This window comes from Prosopis cineraria, unplaced genomic scaffold (assembly GCF_029017545.1).
Source record: "Prosopis cineraria cultivar Desert tree isolate PC_DT_omini unplaced genomic scaffold, ASM2901754v1 PC6, whole genome shotgun sequence".
Taxonomy (NCBI): Eukaryota; Viridiplantae; Streptophyta; class Magnoliopsida; order Fabales; family Fabaceae; genus Prosopis; species Prosopis cineraria.
In genome coordinates, this window is record NW_026555337.1 from 7,689,876 (window position 1) to 7,707,761 (window position 17,886).

General features: G+C 33.2%; 2 protein-coding genes and 2 pseudogenes across 4 annotated transcripts; 1 reads left to right on the forward strand and 3 right to left on the reverse strand.

The window, feature by feature from the left end:
* The first annotated feature begins 1,591 nt into the window (after window positions 1-1,591).
* Window positions 1,592-6,247, forward strand: LOC129313554 (G-type lectin S-receptor-like serine/threonine-protein kinase At4g27290). 3 transcript variants are annotated; one of them, XM_054956774.1, is made up of 8 exons: window positions 1,599-2,415; window positions 2,629-3,187; window positions 3,756-3,872; window positions 4,235-4,380; window positions 4,502-4,712; window positions 4,802-5,039; window positions 5,128-5,278; window positions 5,705-6,247. In XM_054956774.1, exons 1-8 carry the CDS (start codon window positions 1,660-1,662, stop codon window positions 6,008-6,010), a joined length of 2,484 nt encoding a protein of 827 aa, XP_054812749.1. In that variant the 5' UTR covers window positions 1,599-1,659; the 3' UTR covers window positions 6,011-6,247. The 3 variants fall into 3 exon arrangements, with proteins under 3 accessions (XP_054812751.1, XP_054812750.1, XP_054812749.1); XM_054956776.1 differs by lacking the exon at window positions 5,128-5,278 and having other exon boundaries at window positions 1,592-2,415; window positions 4,802-5,043; window positions 5,705-5,843; XM_054956775.1 differs by lacking the exon at window positions 5,705-6,247 and having other exon boundaries at window positions 1,593-2,415; window positions 4,802-5,043; window positions 5,128-5,270.
* Window positions 6,248-7,282: 1,035 nt separating this feature from the next.
* On the reverse strand, window positions 7,283-8,919 carry LOC129313284 (G-type lectin S-receptor-like serine/threonine-protein kinase SD1-1; annotated as a pseudogene).
* Window positions 8,920-9,503: 584 nt separating this feature from the next.
* LOC129313285 (G-type lectin S-receptor-like serine/threonine-protein kinase At4g27290) lies at window positions 9,504-10,371 on the reverse strand. The gene is made up of 3 exons (XM_054956245.1): window positions 10,181-10,371; window positions 9,966-10,093; window positions 9,504-9,883 (listed from the first exon to the last, which is right to left on the reverse strand). The coding sequence occupies exons 1-3, from the start codon at window positions 10,369-10,371 to the stop codon at window positions 9,504-9,506; spliced, it is 699 nt and encodes a 232-aa protein (XP_054812220.1).
* Window positions 10,372-12,357: 1,986 nt separating this feature from the next.
* On the reverse strand, window positions 12,358-15,473 carry LOC129314640 (G-type lectin S-receptor-like serine/threonine-protein kinase At4g27290; annotated as a pseudogene).
* Between the last annotated feature and the right edge of the window lie 2,413 nt (window positions 15,474-17,886).

Genomic DNA, 17,886 nt, shown 5'->3' on the forward strand with positions numbered 1-17,886 from the left:
ATAAGACAATAAACAAGAGTACGTAAGCAAATGAACAGCATACAATATATAAATCAATATGTTGTCTTAAGATGATTTAAATATCTAAAATAAAAATAAGTTAAATAGGGTAATTAACAACATTACATAAGTAAATTAACAAATGAAGTAGAACAATAAACAAACAAAATAGGTAAGTTTTGATATTAATTTAAATGAGGGATAATTTTGTTATTTGCATTAGAAATTTAATATCAAATCAGCACCTATAAACTATAATATAATTTTAAAAATTTAGGGGTTTTGAATTTAAACAAATATGATTAAGAGGTCTTTAGTGAAACTCTCCCTACACGATTTCTACTTCTTTATTAAAATTGTTTTGGTTTTCTATAGATTGGAAAATTCTTCATTCGATTCTAAATATAAGTCATTTTTAACTGATTCATAATTATCAAGAAAAATAGTTAAATGTTAAACAAAACATTAAATTAAAGTATTCATAAAATTAAATTAATTTCTAATATTACCATTATCAGCTATACCACAATCCACCATCATACTTCCACCCTCTTCCCCAATATCACAATTTGTAATACAGGGAATATGTGAAAGAAAAGAAATTTAATGATCCACAAAACTATACAGTAATTAATAAAAGGTGCCTTATAAGACTAGTACAGTACCATACCATATACCGTTTTCATTATCTCATTTAAAATTAATAAGAAGGATATTTTTGGAAATAGAGCCACTAATGACCCACAGACTCTTATAAAATAGTACTCCTTCATGTAATTTTTTTTTTTCACATTTTACTCCTCATATTTATTAACTTATATATTTATATAAATGAATTTTTTACTCGTTATACAGTGTATTGATAATTAAACTAAGAGTAAAAATAAAAAATAAAATATATTTTTATAAAAATAAAGATTTCATTTGTATGCAAGTTTTTCTTAAAATTTGTTTATATTTTGGACTGAAGAGAGTATTATCCTAATTTCAAATTATAAGAAACTTTTTTGAAGATCTGGTGCCTTAAAATATAAGATTCTTTAAAAAAGTAAGGCTTCATCAATTATGTCTTTTTAATATTATATTTCCTACTATATTTTTTCTTTTAATATTCTTTTATAAATGGAGTATTAAATGAATGGTATTTTAAAAGCTTATATTTTTATTTTAAAGAAATAAAGTTGTAAAATATTTATAATAAATTTTATTAATTTGTGTGATTTTATTTAAAAAGTGTTTTATAATTTGAGATGAAGAGTATTTATGTTTTCAGCCATAAAATTCTTCTAAAAAATAGCTAATTTAAAGCACCAAACAAATATGTTTTCTTATAAAACTTTAAAAATATATATATATATATATATATTAGTAGGTAGATAATAACAAGATCGGTAGATTATGCGCTTGAGTTAAATTGACGTTGACTTCCTAAATGATATATTTGTCAATTTATATGGATATTTTTGACTTTGAATGATGTTATTTAATGCAAATATGGACTTCCATGACATGATAAACTGTTGGCTTGCAATTTTTTTTTTTGTTGGATGCCAAAGTTCGCTTGCAACTTGGCTTGTCTGAATTGCTTTCGTTTTGGCAGCTATACTACATATTACGCATGTGTCTGATTTTGCCTTTCTTAAATTCTAAGGATTTTCCATGGCCACTCTTCTTCCTCTCATTCTCGCTTTCATGGTCAATTCACTTTCGCTTTCTTCTGCAACTGATACTCTCACACAGTCTCATCCCCTCGTCGACGACGCCAACGGAACCACCTACTTGGTTTCCAGTGACGGAACCTTCCAACTCGGCTTCTTCTCTCCAGGCTCTTCCTCGAATCGCTACCTGGGCATCTGGTACACAAACATCCCCGATACGACCGTCGTCTGGGTGGCCAACCGCCAAACGCCCCTCAGAAACGACACCAACTTCACAACTCCCAGTCGTTTGACCATAACCGACGAGAGAGGTCTCGTGCTCCTCAGCCAAAACGGCACCGTTGTTTGGTCGGCAAACACTACGGTTAAAAGCTCGAGTTTGAAAAATGGCACTGTTGTTGCGCAGCTTTTGGATTCAGGGAACTTGGTTCTGAGAAATGAACGGGGCGAGGTTGATGATGATGGTGAGGAGTATATATGGCAGAGTTTTGATTATCCGACTGACACGTTCTTGCCTGGAATGAAGATTGGGTGGGATCTGAGAAGAGGGATAAACAGGGAATTGAGGGCGTGGAAGAGTTGGGACGATCCTTCTGTGGGAGATCTGAGATGGGGCATGGTGCTCGGAGTGACGCCGGAGCTGGTGATGTGGAAGGGAGAAGAAGAGTACTATAGGAGTGGTCCTTGGAATGGAGCTATTTTCAGCGGGAAAACTACACCGATCTTCGAGCTGCAATTCGTCTCTAATCAAGATGAGGTATTCAATTGTTATGCTAAATTTTTTTTTTGGCCGTTATGATAATGAAGGCGCATTATTATATTTCATAATTAATAGTATTGGTAAATAGTAATACATAGTTTAATTGAAATATGATGTATTGTCGACAAATCTAAGCAAATAGTGGTGTCACCTTCCTCTTGTAAATATGAAAAAGCATCCTTTGTTTTCTTTCTTGTGGTTTGGCGCTAGGTGGTTTACACTTCCAAGCTTCAGAACAAATCAGTGATAACAAGGGTTGTACTGAACGGAACTACGTCTTATCGTCAGCGCTATAACTGGGTTGAGCAAACTAAAAGCTGGAGGCTTTATTCATCTGTGCCCAGAGATAACTGCGACAACTACAATCTCTGTGGTCCCTATGGAAATTGCATCGTTAATGATTCTCCACCCTGCCAGTGTCTATCAGGGTTCCAGGCAAAATCACCCCAAAACTACAATGCATTGGACTGGACCCAGGGATGTGTTCGCAGTGAATTGTGGAGTTGTGGGGTCAAAAATAGAGATGGGTTTCGAAGATTCAGTGGATTGAAAATGCCAGATACTAGAAAAGCTTGGGTTAATGCAAGTATGACACTTGGGGATTGCAGGATGAAATGCTTGGCAACTTGTTCCTGTACTGCTTATGCAAACTTGTATGCTACTGGAGGAGGTAGTGGGTGTCTCATTTGGTTTGGTGACCTTGTTGATTTGAGAGTGGCTTCCACTCCTGGCCAAGATCTGTATATTCGAATGGCTGCCGCGGAGACTGGTATGGACTATAATCTTTTAATCGATGAAAACCCCATTTTGGTTCTCCAAGATTATTTGAGTGCCGTTTGGTTCTTTTTAGGATTTTTGAGCGATTATAGATTTTGTTGACACCTTTTCTTTTTAATGTCTCATTAGAGTCTTGTAGACAATTCAATGGTGTGACGGAACAATAAACTTCTGTGGTAGCTAGCCTTGAAACACTTGTGTCAGCATGGATTTGAGAAAGTTACCCTTTGAAAGACTAAAATGAGATGCTCAAACTTCAGGGGTCAAAATATCAATTCACTCAAGATTTGCCCTTCAAATTTTGATTTTGCTTTGTATTTAATCGTCAAGCGAACATTATCATTTTAGTATCTACTGATACTGAGTACCATTTTAATAAAATTTTTGAGATGGAATTGGAACAAAGTTATACTTGTGAGTACTAAAATGAATTTTTTTTTTTTCTTGGGGGAAAAATTTGGTATGGCAGGATCATCTCTGGATAATCAAAATGGCGGATTAACTTTTTTTTTTTTTTCCCCGTGTATTGTATGTTGAATCATTTCTCTGTAAAATTATAGATGCAAAAGAGCATAAGAAAATGGTGTGGGTGGTGGTGATAGCAGTTACTGTTCCACTGGTTATCGTGGTGCTTTTGGCTTTCTCTTGCATTCGTTGGCGGAAAAGAAATCATAGAGGTAAACATTCTTATTTGTTATATTTCATTCAGCAGCTAATCTATCTGTGCAATGAGTATTAATATGCAATTCACTTCAGCATGTTTCATCCATGATTAATCTTCCATCCACATATCTTCTTTGTAAGGCAAACCTTGTTGAATACCAGTTTCCAAACTCGTCACATTTAGTTTAAGCTGTTGGTTCCGCTGACATGACACTTGGACATGTTTTAGGAAAGCCAGATAACATGTGGTAGTTTTTTCTTTATTCCCTATTCCCCTGTCTCCAAGTGAGATAAATCTTGCATTTGTGGCATAACACCTTAAAATCAAAGTTTTTGTTCTCTTGTTTGTGATGTTGAGTTCATTTAATTGATACAGAGAAAATCTCCATAGAGAATATCAATAAAGGTGAACAAGAGGACTTGGAACTGCCATTTTATGACCTTGCTACGATTGTTAATGCCACTAATGACTTCTCAAATGACAAGAAGCTTGGCCAAGGTGGCTTTGGACCAGTATACATGGTATGTGTATGTGCACGTGCTTGTCCTTATGTATATACAAGTAATATGACTGTTAAGAACATAGGGCAAACCATCATTCTTTCATTCATAAAGTTTGAATTTTCTATAAAAATTTCTTTAGGGTATACTAGCAGATGGACAAGAGATTGCTGTCAAGAGGTTATCCCAGAGCTCTGGACAAGGAATGCAAGAATTTAAGAATGAAGTTTTATTGTGTGCCAAACTTCAACACCGAAATCTTGTCAAGGTTCTAGGTTGTTGCATCCAAGGAGAGGAGAAGATGCTCATCTATGAGTACATGCCCAACAAAAGCCTAGATAACCTTTTGTTCGGTACTTATGACATAACTAATATTTAGCATAATGATAATTTTGTTGTTTGTTTTTTTGTCTGGAATTAAAATAACTCAAAAACTTGACAGATTCCAATCAAAGCAAAAACCTAGAATGGTCTAGGCGCTTTCACATTATATTTGGAATTGCACGAGGGCTTCTTTATCTTCATCAAGATTCCAGATTGAGGATTATACATCGAGATCTTAAAGCAAGTAATATTTTGTTAGATGGTAAGATGAACCCAAAAATTTCAGATTTTGGCATGGCAAGAATGTTTGGTGGTGATCAGATTGAAGGAAACACAAATAGAATAGCTGGTACCTAGTAAGTAAGTCTTTCAATATTGCATTGTATTTTTTCTTATTTTCTGTTCATCATTAAATGTTATTAACCTATTTTTAACTTTTTTCAGTGGTTATATGTCACCAGAATATGCTATTCATGGGCTATTCTCTATTAAATCTGATGTGTTTAGCTTTGGTGTATTATTGCTGGAAATAATAACTGGAAAGAAAAACCGAGGAGCTTCTTATCCAAGCCAGGGTTTTAACCTCATTGGCTTTGTGAGTGATTAAAACTTCTTTTTTGTGCTCTCTGTGTGTGTGTTATATTTATATATATATATATATAATCTTGACATGTGCCATATTCAAATTTTAGTTTTGAAACTTTATATCTTGTGGTCTAAAACGGATCTCAATTATGTTATTAGAATTATTTATATACAACACAAAAAAAAAAAAACTATTGGAAATACAATTCTAATGTCTCATCAAGTAAGCATTTTAGTCTCTTATTCTATTTTTTTCCACGTTCCCAGTTTTTCATGCTAATAATGTCTGAGCCAAAAAATAAAATAAAAATATCTTTTTCTTTTGACCTGTGGCGAGCAGGTGTGGACAGTGTGTTATAATTATAGCACTGTCGACACACACAAACACGCACGCTAATCTATAGCTGATGGATCATTGATGCTTCAATTTGTTTAGGCATGGAGATTGTGGAAGGAGGGCAACATATTGGAACTAATTGATGGTTGTTTGGGAGAAGCTTTTAATTTATCAGAAGCATCGCGCTGTATTCATGTGGGTCTTCTATGTGTGCAACTGCATCCTGAGGATAGGCCAAACATGGCCTCTGTAATTGTGATGTTGAGTAGTGAGAATGTGTTGCCTGAGCCTAAGGAGCCAGGTTTCTTGATAGAGAGGATTATGATGGGAGAAGAATGTGGTTCTTCTGGCAAGCAGACATCTTCAACTAATGAAGTAACTATGTCTCAGTTGGAGGCCAGATAAGGCGTTATTTTACTCATTACAATATCATGCAAGTGAAAGCATTTAACTTTTGTTTTGTTTTGTTTCGTTTTTTCCTCCTCAATGTACAGTCTATGGTGATTAGTCAATTTCTTCTGGAGGGATAATGCTTATTGTTGTTGCAATGTACAGTCTATGGTAATCCATCATTCTTGTAGATTGTCAAGGAAACATATTAAGTTGGTTGGAAGTGATATGAAAGTTGGTTGTTGAGTTGCATATTTTCTGTTGAGATTTTTGTTTAGTATAATTTCTCTCTTAAATTAGAAAGAAAAGCTGTAAGTCACCAATCCCCTGCTATTGCCGGGGATTTGATTGATTACTTGAACACTGATTTTTCTTGCAGTTTGTTAAGGATTATGTTGGTTGGAGAGGTATCAATGTTGGATGCTGAATTATATATTTTCTTTTGAGATTTTTGTTTTGTATGATTTTTTTCTCGAATATATTTTTTCAAAAAAACTAGAAGTCACCCATTCCCTGCTTAAATGCCCTGCTAAGCAAGGGACTTTATTTGTATATGCACATTCATTAGCTGGGGATTTGATTGATACATGCGCATTCATCCTGAAAAACTGCGTGGAGCACAATAATTCAACTTTTCCTGGGCCTATCTTTTTCCCCAGCTACTCTCTAGTGATAGACCCAGATGCATGTGTGTAGGATTATAAATTGCAAAATAGCAAAATAAAATAAAATATTGGGATGCAGTCTGAAAGATGACCACGGTTGTTTCAAACTTTCAGTAGTTGAAGATTAATGGCTTGGAGGGTGAAAATACTACCCCAAAAAATGCCTTTAAAATTCCGTGATGTGAGATTTTTTATTCATGCGGGTTCAAAATTTTAAATTTAGGTTTTTTGGGGCTTGAAGTAAAATATTGTGTGTGTGTGTGTGTGTGTGTGTAAATGTTTTAAAAGTAGTTTTACTTAAAATTGATTTTAGTAGGTTTAAAATCTAACAAATGGTGGGAGTAAAATATCAGAATAAAACATATACACTTTTTAATTTTTTTCCAAATGAAGGGAGCAGTTGGCCATTCTCAGTATAACCTAGGTTTGTTGTTCTATGCAATACACTTCCCTTGCCATTTCATGTATATATGGATAAGAAAAATAGAGTCTATCCCATATAATATTTTTCAGTACAATTATGCTAGAAAACAACAGAGTAATACAAAATTTTAAGCAATATTTATAAGAGTTGGTTATTATAACTTACATATATCATCCAACTTTGTTGTAAATTGATGACTGTGTATTCGATACAAAATTAAGTAAAATAGTCCTTTATCAGGACTCTAACTCAATTATAGAAAATTCATTCTTTGAAGTTGGCATGTAATTGCTGGTAGAATATTCATTTATAATTGGCATATTTTCAAAGAGAAAACCAGGTTCCTTAGGCTGAGGTAAGTCATTCTCACTACTTAACATCACAACCACAGATGTCATGTTTGGCTTATCATTAGGATGGTGTTGCACACAAAGAAGGCCGATATGAATTCATCGTAGTACCTCTGATTCAATACAGGACTCTTCTAATTGTGCATCAATCAAATTGAGTGGGATGTGTTCTTTCCACCACCTCCATGCCTACAACAATCCCAAACATCTATCAATTGCCAATTCATAAAAAAAAAAAGAAGAAGTTATGTTGCAATTTACTAACATTTTCAATAAGATTAAAACTTGGGTTAGGTAAGGAGATCCCTCCATTTTTCTTTCCACTCACTATTTCTAATAGTAATATTCCAAAGCTGAATACATTATATTTCATAAAAAACAACCTATCGATTGCATATTCAAGTATCATATAGCCACTGAAATAAGTCATCAATGAGTTAATATCATTTTCAATAATGTGTAGAAATACAAATTATAATGCAACTATGTGATACTTACTATGTACCGACAACTCTCCTTGTATTCTCTTCAACTCGATCACTTTCAAAAATCCTTGCCAAACTAAAATCTGAAATTTTTGGATTCAATTCATTATCTAGTAATACATTATTTGCTTTAAAATCTCTATGAATGATTCTCAATTTAAAATCTTGGTGAGGATACATAAGCCTTTGAGTAATTCCATATGTAATGTAAAAGCATTTAGACCAATTTAAGAGTTTACTTTGAGGAGGAGAACCTGTAAAGTTTGAAAGGTAGAAAAATTATTTGTTATCCAAGTGGAGTTAAAAAAAGTTGATAAATATACAAATATGTACGATCCAAAAATAAACCAATCTAAGCTCTTATTAGGCATATATTCATAAATGAGAATTGTTTCCTCTCCTTGAATGCAACAACCGAGAACTTTAACAAGATTTTGATGTTGAAGTTTAGCGCACAATATAACCTCATTCTTGAATTCATTCATTCCTTGATGAGAATTTTTTGAAAGTCGCTTGACAGCAATCTCTTGACCATCAACTAACATACCTCAACCATAAAAAATGATCATAATTTACAACATCAAATATCAAAAGACTAAATTACTTCAATTACTCATGCTCATCAGTTTGACATTGCAAGTTACCTTGTACACTGGTCCAAAACCACCTTGGTCAAGCTTATTGTTAATTGAGAAGTTGTCGGTAGCACAAGCTATTAATCAAAGCTGTAGAGAGGAAGCTCCATATCTCCCTCAGCAGGGCCTTCATCATTATTTTCTATGGACAAGATTCTATCAGTTTTCACTGAAGCAAGGCATGCATAAATATGATATACATGACTTTTTCCCCTAAGCATAAATGCATAGAACAGAATTCAAAATTTGTCCCTTTATACCTTGAAAAAAGAAAAATAAAAAACAAAAATAGGCAGTTGAACTTCAGAATGTTTACCTCTAGATATTCTTCTTCTCTTATAAATACAGAGGAAAGTGAAAAGCATCACAACAGTTGCTAAAATGGTAGCTGCTATCACAATTCCCTTTATCTTGTTTTCATTAGCACCTTCATGGTTAGCTTCATAATCTAGCCAATGCACACAAAAAGAGTTAGCTAAAACCCAAAATATGAATAGAGAAGTAATACAAAGGACGCACACCCACCACCTATTTCTGTATCTGTGACAGCGAGGCAAATATATAGATCCTGGCCAACGTTTGACATTTGATTCATATCAATCAGATCTCCAAACCACATGGCACAGCCCCTACCTCCTCCTCTGATATCTGAGTTAGCATAAGCAGTACAAGAACAATTTTCCCAGCATTTGGCCTTACACTCATCAAGTGTCATACTTGCATTGACCCAAGCATGTGTTGTATCTGGTAATTTCAACCCAGTAAATTTAAGAAAATAGTCTTTGCCTTTCACCTTACAACTCCACTGTTCACTGCGAACACCCCCTTCTGTCCAATCAAACAAGTCCCAATTTTTGGCTGATTTTGGTTTGAACCCTTTCAAGCATTGGCATTTTGATAATTCAATGATACAAATTCCATTAGAGCCGCAAGTATTATATTTTTCACATTAATCCCTCGGTAAATCACCAAAAGATTTCCACCTTTGAGTATCTTGATCCCATACAAGCCTTTGCATCGCATATTTCATTTGGTTTAAGGTGTCTATAAAAATCTCTGACTCATTGTTGAGAGTGTACATTAAGTACGCCTCATCCTTGTTGGAGACCAATGTTATATTGCTGTTCACTGAAGAAGAGCCACTAAATGAAACACCATTCCAAGGTCCCATCCTATAATATTCCGTGGTGCCTTGCCAAAAAACCTTTTCTGGTAAACCGTGAAGCATGAGCTCAATTCTAAAGTCTCCTGGAGAAAGGTCATCCCAATTCTTCCATGCTGTCAAATATCGATTCAGACCAGTTCTTAGGTCCCATCCTAATTTCATTCCTGACAATAAGTTATCAGAAGGATGGTCGAAGCTCTGCCACAAGTAATTTTGTGGATTATGGTCTTTCTCATCTCTTAGTACCAAGTTTTCCAAAGCCTAAAAGTTGGACAACTGGACTTGATGCCTTTTTTGTTGAACTGGCCAACAAACAATAGAGTCGTTCTTGTGGAGAAGTGCTAGGTTTCCGTCTTTGTTTACGATCAACTTGCCTGCAGAACTGTGTTTGATTGGGTTTTCACGGTTGGCAACCCAAACAACAGTTGTAACTTGGATGTTTTTGAACGAGATTCCAATACCGATGTGGAGAACTACCTGGGCTGAAAAATCCCAGTTCAAACTTTCCATTTTCGGACACCAAGGTGGTTCCTTCATCATCAAGAAGTCGCTGAGATTGTGTGATGATATCAGTTGCAAAAGAGGCCAATGGAAGGAAGAACAGAAGCAGATTGGCAAGAAGAAGCACAAAATAAGGAAGCAGGATGGCCATTGCTTTGACGAAGATGTTAGCAAGTTCAAAAGGTATACATGGAAATGATGTAGGAGATGTGGAAGAACCACGTTGACTGACTTCATGTGGTGGGGCGGTCATATATATATATACACACACACACATATACATACACACAGAGGAAAAGGTTGCAAGAGGTCGGAAACGATTCGTTTCCATAATGCTTTAAGTCAACTTGTTAGCTGCCTAATTTTCCACTGTGCAACATTGGTTTTTCAATTCCTACAATTTTCTCCCAAGTCTCCACTATCTTAACCACAAGTTAAAACTTCAGTATTTTTTAAAAAGATCAAAGTTGTTACTGGTGTTTCTTAAAATTATTATGTACCTGTTCTTCTTGAATATTTAGCTCGTGGTCTTTTTTCTATTATTTGCTTTAATCCACCTGATTATGCTTTCTCAAAAATTAATTGAGAAAGTAAAAAGGTTATATTTTTCCAACCTAGACCTTCTTTTTCCCATTACTATATCAGATGTAAATATATCGACCAAAACCATGTCAATAAATTCAGAACAAATCTATCAACATTATATAGGAAGATTAAGATTTTAATAATCCAGATAGAAAAAGGTCCTTAAATATAGAAAAGGGGGAAAAAAAGAAGAGGAAAGAAAATAGTTTATTATGGGGATGGTATAAGTCAAAATTTGCCAGCTACTAGTTTTTCAAATCTATGTTAATAATGATAGTAGAAGTTTTAGTCCACAAACTATTCGCACAATATAAAGAGAGCACTGAGGCAAAAAGATTTTGACATATTGAGCATCAATGGACTCATTTTCGGAGAAGTTGGGGGTTAATCTTAATCACACCCACAAAGGAAATTATAACCTAACTTCTTTTGAATTCATAAATAAAGCTGTTGAATTTCAATTTCATACCAATTAGATAAAAAGGCACAATAGAAATGAATTTGAATTCCTATAATCAAAGCCAGAGGAAGGTTCCATGGGGGAAAAAAATCCATAAAATTAATCACTTACCCTATCGATTTTGGCTTTGGGTGTGAAGTTTTTGGGGGAGAATTATAACTCAAGCTTTGTTTCTCAAGAAAATAATTATATTTTAAATATAAACTAACCAATGAAATTAAAATAAGTTAATAGAAATGATTAAAAAAATAAGGATGTTAATTTTTTTTATTCCATCACTGGTATTCTAAAAAACTCATGAGTATCATTACCTCTAACCTGAACTAATCCAAACCTGCAGTATAAAATTCTTATTACCAACAATAATCTCATAGGTAAATCAGGATCTAAGGGTACTAATTTGAAGTAGGCAAGATGTCTTAGGTGATAAAAAAAAAATAGAGAACAAATTTTTATTGTGGATAATGAATAAAGAGGCAACATTTTTTTTATTCTCTATTTAAAATATACCATGTCATAGATATAAGAACTGTTGTCTTTCTTTTACAATAGGTAGCGATTTTCTAATGTCATTTAGGATTTGTTGTACGAAATGGCAGTAAAAAATTATAGTTGAAAAACTAATGTCTCTTATTATTATAGGCACCATTTTCATACCTGTTTGGAAGTAAATTGTTACAAAGTCAAAAATACTAGTGGTGTAATTTATCAAATTTGTAGAGCTTAATTAATTAACTGACAATACCTTTCTTGAAAGAGTTATTAAAAAAAAACTTTCTTAAATGAGGCTAAATTGTTATTTTCCTTTAACTTTCCTATGGTCTACCCTTTCCCAACTACTCACTAGTATGGTGTGTAGGATTATTATATAAATTGCAAAATGGCAAGCAATAAAATTGTCCATCATCCAAAGAGAAATTTGCATAGCCAGATGCACCCTACAATTGCTTATCTTGTAAGTTAAACTATAAAAGATATAAAAAAAAATTCTATATGTGTTTATTGTGTGAGTTAAAACAAAGCCATACAAATTGATCCCGAAAAGAAAAAGAATTAGAGCCATACAAAATAACTAAGCAACATACCTAGGAATTGTTCATATGGCAGCATAAAAATTAAGTAAAGAAGTACTTTATCTAGGTTCTATTTCAGTTATTGAAATTTATTCACTGAAGCTATTGTGTGATTGCTGGCTGAGGATTCACTTTTAATTTGTATATTTTCTAAGAGAAAACCAGGTTCTTTAGGTTGAGGTAAGTCAACCTCACTGCTTAACATCACAACCACATATGTCATGTTTGGCCTATCATTAGGATGGTGTTGTAAACAAAGAAGGCCGATATGGGTGCATCGCAATACTTCTGATTCAATACAAGACTCCTCCAAGCATGCATCAATCAATTTTAGTGCCATGTTCTCTTTCCACAATCTCCATGCCTACAACAAGGCCAAACATCAATCAAATGCCAATTCATTAAAGATAAAAAATGAAGTTTGGTTACAATTTACTAACATGTCCAATAAGATTATGACTTTGGCTTGCCAAGGAAAACCCTCCATTTTTCTTTCCACTCACTATTTCCAGCAGTAATATTCCAAAGCTAAATACATCAGACTTCATGGAAAATAACCCATCGATTGCGTATTCAGGTGCCATATAACCACTGAAATAAGTCATTATTAAGTTAATATTATCTTTAAATTAAACTTCAATAATGTGTAGAAATACAAATCACAATGTAACAATATGATACTTACTATGTACCAACAACTCTCCTCGTATTCTCTTCAATTTGACCACTTCCAAAAATCCTTGCTAAGTCAAAATCAGATATTTTTGGATTCCATTTATTGTCTAGCAATACGTTACTTGCTTTAAGATCTCTATGTATAATTTAATCTAGAATCTTGATGAAGATACATAAGTCCTCGACCAATTCTACATATAATATCAAAGCGTTTGGACCAATTTAAGAGTTTACTTTGAGGGGAAGATCCTGTAAAGTTACAAAAATACAAAAATTAATTAGTTGTTATTCAAGTTGAGTTAAAAGAACTTGATAAATATACAAATGTGCGGACTGACCAAAAATAAACAAATCCAAACTTTTGTTGGGCATGTATTCATAAATGAGCATTTTTTCCTCTCCTTGAATGCAACAACCAATAACTTTCACAAGATTTCGATGTTGAAGTTTGGCACACAATATAACTTCATTCTTGAACTCTTTCATTCCTTGACGAGAACTTTCTGAAAGTCGCTTCACAGCAATCTCTTGACCATCTACCAGCACACCCTAACCATAAAACAATGATTGTCATTTACGATATCATAAATCAAAACGCTAACCTTAGTGGATTTACTCTTGTTCATCGGTTTATTATAAGTAATTACCTTATACACTGGTCCAAAACCACCTTCTCCAAGCTTATTGTCAATTGAGAAGTTGTTGGTAGCACGAGCTATTAATTCAAAGCTATACAGGGGAAGCTCCAGATCTCCCTCAGTGCTTTCATCATTATTTTCTATGGTCAAGGTTCTCTCAGTTTTCACTGAAGCAAACCAAGGGATATAAATAATGCATACATGGGTTTTTTCTAAGCATAAAAGCACATAATAGAATTCAAAATTTGTCCTTTTATATATACCCTTACAAAATGAAGAAAAAAGTCAAGATGAACTTCAGAATGTGTTTACCTTTAGATTTTCTTCTTCTCTTATAAATGCATATGGAAGTGAAGAGTATCACAAGAGTTGCTAAAATGGTAGCTGCTATAACAACTCCCTTTATCTTGTCTTCATTTTTACCTTCATGGTTAGCTTCACAATGTAGCCAACGCAATAAAAAACAGGTTAGCTAAAATCCCAAAAAATGAATAGAGAGGTAATAAAAAGGACACACACAGAGACATACCTATTTCTATATCTGTAACAGCGAGGCGTATATATAGATCTTGGCCAACATTTGACATTTGATTCATATCAATCAGATTCCCAAACCACATGGCACAACCACTACCTCCTCCTTTGATATCTGAACTAGCATAAGCAGTACAGGAACAATTTTCCCAGCATTTGGATTTACACTCATCTAGTGTCATACTTGCATTGACCCAAGTATGTGTACTATCTGGTAATTTCAGCCCAGAAAATTTAAGAAAATTGTCTTTGCCTTTCACCTTACAGCTCCATTGTTCACTACGAACGCACCCTTCTGTCCAATCAAACATGTCCCAATTTTTGGATGATTTTGGCTTGAACCCTCTCAAGCATTGGCATGTGGATAATTCAACCATACAATTTCCATTTGAGCCGCAAGTATTATATTTTTCACAATTATCCCTTGGCAAGTCACCAAAAGATTTCCAACTTTGAGTATCTTGATCCATACGAACCTTTGCATTGCATATTTTGTTTGGTTCAAGACATCTCTAAAAATCATTGAGTCATTGGTGAGAGTGTACATGAAGTACACCTCATCGTTGTTGGAGACCAATGTTATATTGTTGTTCACTGAAGAAGAGCCACTAAATGAAACACCATCCCAAGGACCCATCCTGAAATATTCTGATGTGCCTTGCCAGAAAACCATTTCTGGTAAGTTGTGAAGCAAGAGCTCACTTCTGAAGTCTCCTGGAGAAGGGTCATCCCAATTTTTCCATGCTATCAAATGGCGATTAAGACCAGTTCTCAGGTCCCATCCTATCTTCATTCCTGGCAAAAATGTATCAGTAGGATAGTCAAAGCTCTGCCACAAGTAGTTTTGAGGATTCTGGTCTTTCTGATCATCTCTCAGCACTAAGTTTCCTGAGCCTAGAAGTTGCACGATTGGAGTACTTGAAGCCTTCTTTGTTGAATTTGCGGACCAAACAAATGTGTTATTATCGTCGAGAAGTACTAGGTTTCCGTCTTTGTTTATAATCAACTTGCCTGCAGAACTGTGTTTGATTGGGTTTTCACGGTTGGCAACCCAAACAACAGTTGTAACTGGTATGTTTTTGAACCAGATTCCAATATAGCGATGTGGAGAACCACCAAGGCTGAAAAATCCAAGTTCAAACTTTCCATTTTCAGAAACCAAGGTGGTTCCTTCATCATCAAGAAGTGGCTGAGATTGTGTGATAATATCAGTTGCAGAAGAGGCCAATGGAAGAAAGAATAGAAGCAGAATGGAAAGAAGAAGCAGACAAGGAAGAAGGATGGCCATTGCTTCAACGAATCAGTTAGAAAGTTCAAAATATTATACAATTTACAAATGAAATGATGATTGACTTGAGGTGGGTCCCAAAATCTCGTAAGTAGTCAGAGATGAACGCAGGAAAAGGCAGCGATCGAAAGAAAATGGTTCATTTCGGTTAGAGCTGAAAATATGGGTCGAATTATGTGAGTTGTTTCAAATAACCGGTAACAAGGGTCCAGTTAAGTTGGAAAAAATTGGCCCAAATAAAATAAATTTTTTTTGTTCGAATCAATAACCCATGAACCATATAGGTTAATCCTGATAGGTTAGGGTTGGCCATTTAACCTATATTAATGTTAAAAAAATTAAAAAAAAAAAGAAAAAAATTGTATGAATATAAATTATATTAGGCAATAGGGATGATTTATTTAGCTGTATCAATTTATATATTTTATAAAAATATTATAAAAATAATATTTTGATATATTTAGAATGAATTAAGAAGAAATATCAAATTGAAACTTATTATTTACATATATTTTTAAAAAAATAATAAAAAATTTAAAAAAAAAAAAAAATGGATTGACGCGTTGGTCCATTTAGCCTGCTAACCCTTAAAAATTGAGTTACGTTGGGATTTTTTTAACTATATAAAAATAAATTGAACTTAACTAGATCATATTTTTTTTAACTCATATGAGCCAATTCATATAAATCAAATTGGCTCATATTCTCACTTCTAGTTTCGGTAAAGCTTTTAAGTCAAACTTGGCTGGCTACCTCATTTTTCCACCGGGGATACCTATATATATATATATATATATATATATATATTTATTTATTTATTTTCCAATTCCTCCTATTCTCCAGTAAGAGTTTGGGAAAATTGTATTTAAGGATTCAAACTTTCTTTTTTGACCGGCGAGAATTCAAACTTCTGAAACTTGAAATAAGAAAAAACTTTAATACTTAATCAAAAGAAAACTTTCATATATTTTCTAAAAGATTAAAATTATTTTTTTTACCCGTTCTTCTTAAAGTTTTTCCCTCATTATTATGCAATCTCACAGTATAAATTTAGAACATTCTTGTAATATTAAAAAAATTTAGTTATAATTTTAGAATAATAATTAACAACCTTCGAAAGTATAATTAACAAATCAAGAATTTAATATGTGAAGTTATAATTTATTGTTATATTGTTGTGAATATAAAAAAAATTATAATTATTTAAATAAAATTTGTGAATCGTTTTATTGTCAACAAGGATAATTTAGTTATTTATATAAATTTATTAATGATAGAAAAGTTTTCAAAGACTTTAATAAAATTATTACATCTTGAGAGATTAAATAATCATTTATATATTTTAACGAGATTTTATTATTATTTTCTCTTCCTTCTAAGTCTTTTGGATTTTTTTTTTACATTAATGTCTTCTCTAAAATTATTATAATACCTCTAATATATACTGAACTCTTAGTCCACAAACTATTTGCATATAATAATAGATGATAGATAGCACTTGACTCTTCTTTTTCCCCTAACAAAGCCAGTGAACGCAAAAGACTTTGACATGCAGTGCATGATTGGATTGGGCCTTGAACACTCATTTACAGTGAAGCTGTGCTGTTAATCCCAACCTCACCCACAAAGAAAATTATAAGTTGGTGCATTTTTTAGGTGGAAAATCATTGAATTGTACTCAAAAAAAATCCTTACATCTAATTAGGTTTGAATTTGGCTTTAACAAGTTTAAAATCATAAAAATAAGTGAAACAAAATGTCAAATTCACATCCATCTACTGATGATTTTTTTTTTTTTTTCAAGTGAGAAGAGATATTTGCCCACCCTTCATTATAATTGAGGTTTGTGAATGTTCTGTGCAATACACTTCCCCCTTTATTTCATGCATTTATGGATAAGAAAAGTAGAGTTAATCTAGAATAAAGTTTAACGCAGCTATGGAAAAAAAATCATCTAATTGATAACAAGCGGTTTATCCAATCAAATTAAAACAAGTATATTTAATGTGTTCATAATATTAATAATAAGAATTTGTTATAGAATAAATAATCTATAAAACATCCATATGTCTTATTTTAATTGAAAACAAGCATATTAAATTAATAAGGCTAAGCATATAATTTTTTTTCAAAAATAATAACTTTGATTAAGTATATAAATTTTTCTCAAAAATAATAACTTTGATCTTTCAGAAGAACTTTAGTTTTAAAATATTTTTTTCTCCAAAAAGCGTGGGGTTCTAGTACTTGAATATTTGGCTCCAATTTTTTCTTTTTCCCCTTTGGAGATTGATGCTTGGGAGAAAAGGTAGATTGCCCTGGAAGGGACATTGCCATTGATTTGATGAAATGGTCGGCACAAGAAAAAATATACCATATATATTCCTGATGCTGATGTATCGCAGAAATTGAA

What these genes read in the sequence shown, in the direction of transcription:
- LOC129313554 (XM_054956774.1), top strand. Translation starts at nt 1,660, where the DNA reads ATGGCCACTCTTCTTCCTCTCATTCTCGCTTTCATGGTCAATTCACTT. An exon ending in GCTTTGGACCAGTATACATG is followed by an intron (nt 4,381 to 4,501) that starts GTATGTGTATGT and finishes AAATTTCTTTAG; the next exon opens with GGTATACTAGCAGATGGACA. An exon ending in AATAGAATAGCTGGTACCTA is followed by an intron (nt 5,040 to 5,127) that starts GTAAGTAAGTCT and finishes AACTTTTTTCAG; the next exon opens with TGGTTATATGTCACCAGAAT.
- LOC129313285 (XM_054956245.1), bottom strand. Translation starts at nt 10,371, where the DNA reads ATGGCCATCCTGCTTCCTTATTTTGTGCTTCTTCTTGCCAATCTGCTT. An exon ending in CCAGGTAGTTCTCCACATCG is followed by an intron (nt 10,094 to 10,180) that starts GTATTGGAATCT and finishes ACAGTTCTGCAG; the next exon opens with GCAAGTTGATCGTAAACAAA. An exon ending in TTTAGGCTTTGGAAAACTTG is followed by an intron (nt 9,884 to 9,965) that starts GTACTAAGAGAT and finishes ACTTATTGTCAG; the next exon opens with GAATGAAATTAGGATGGGAC.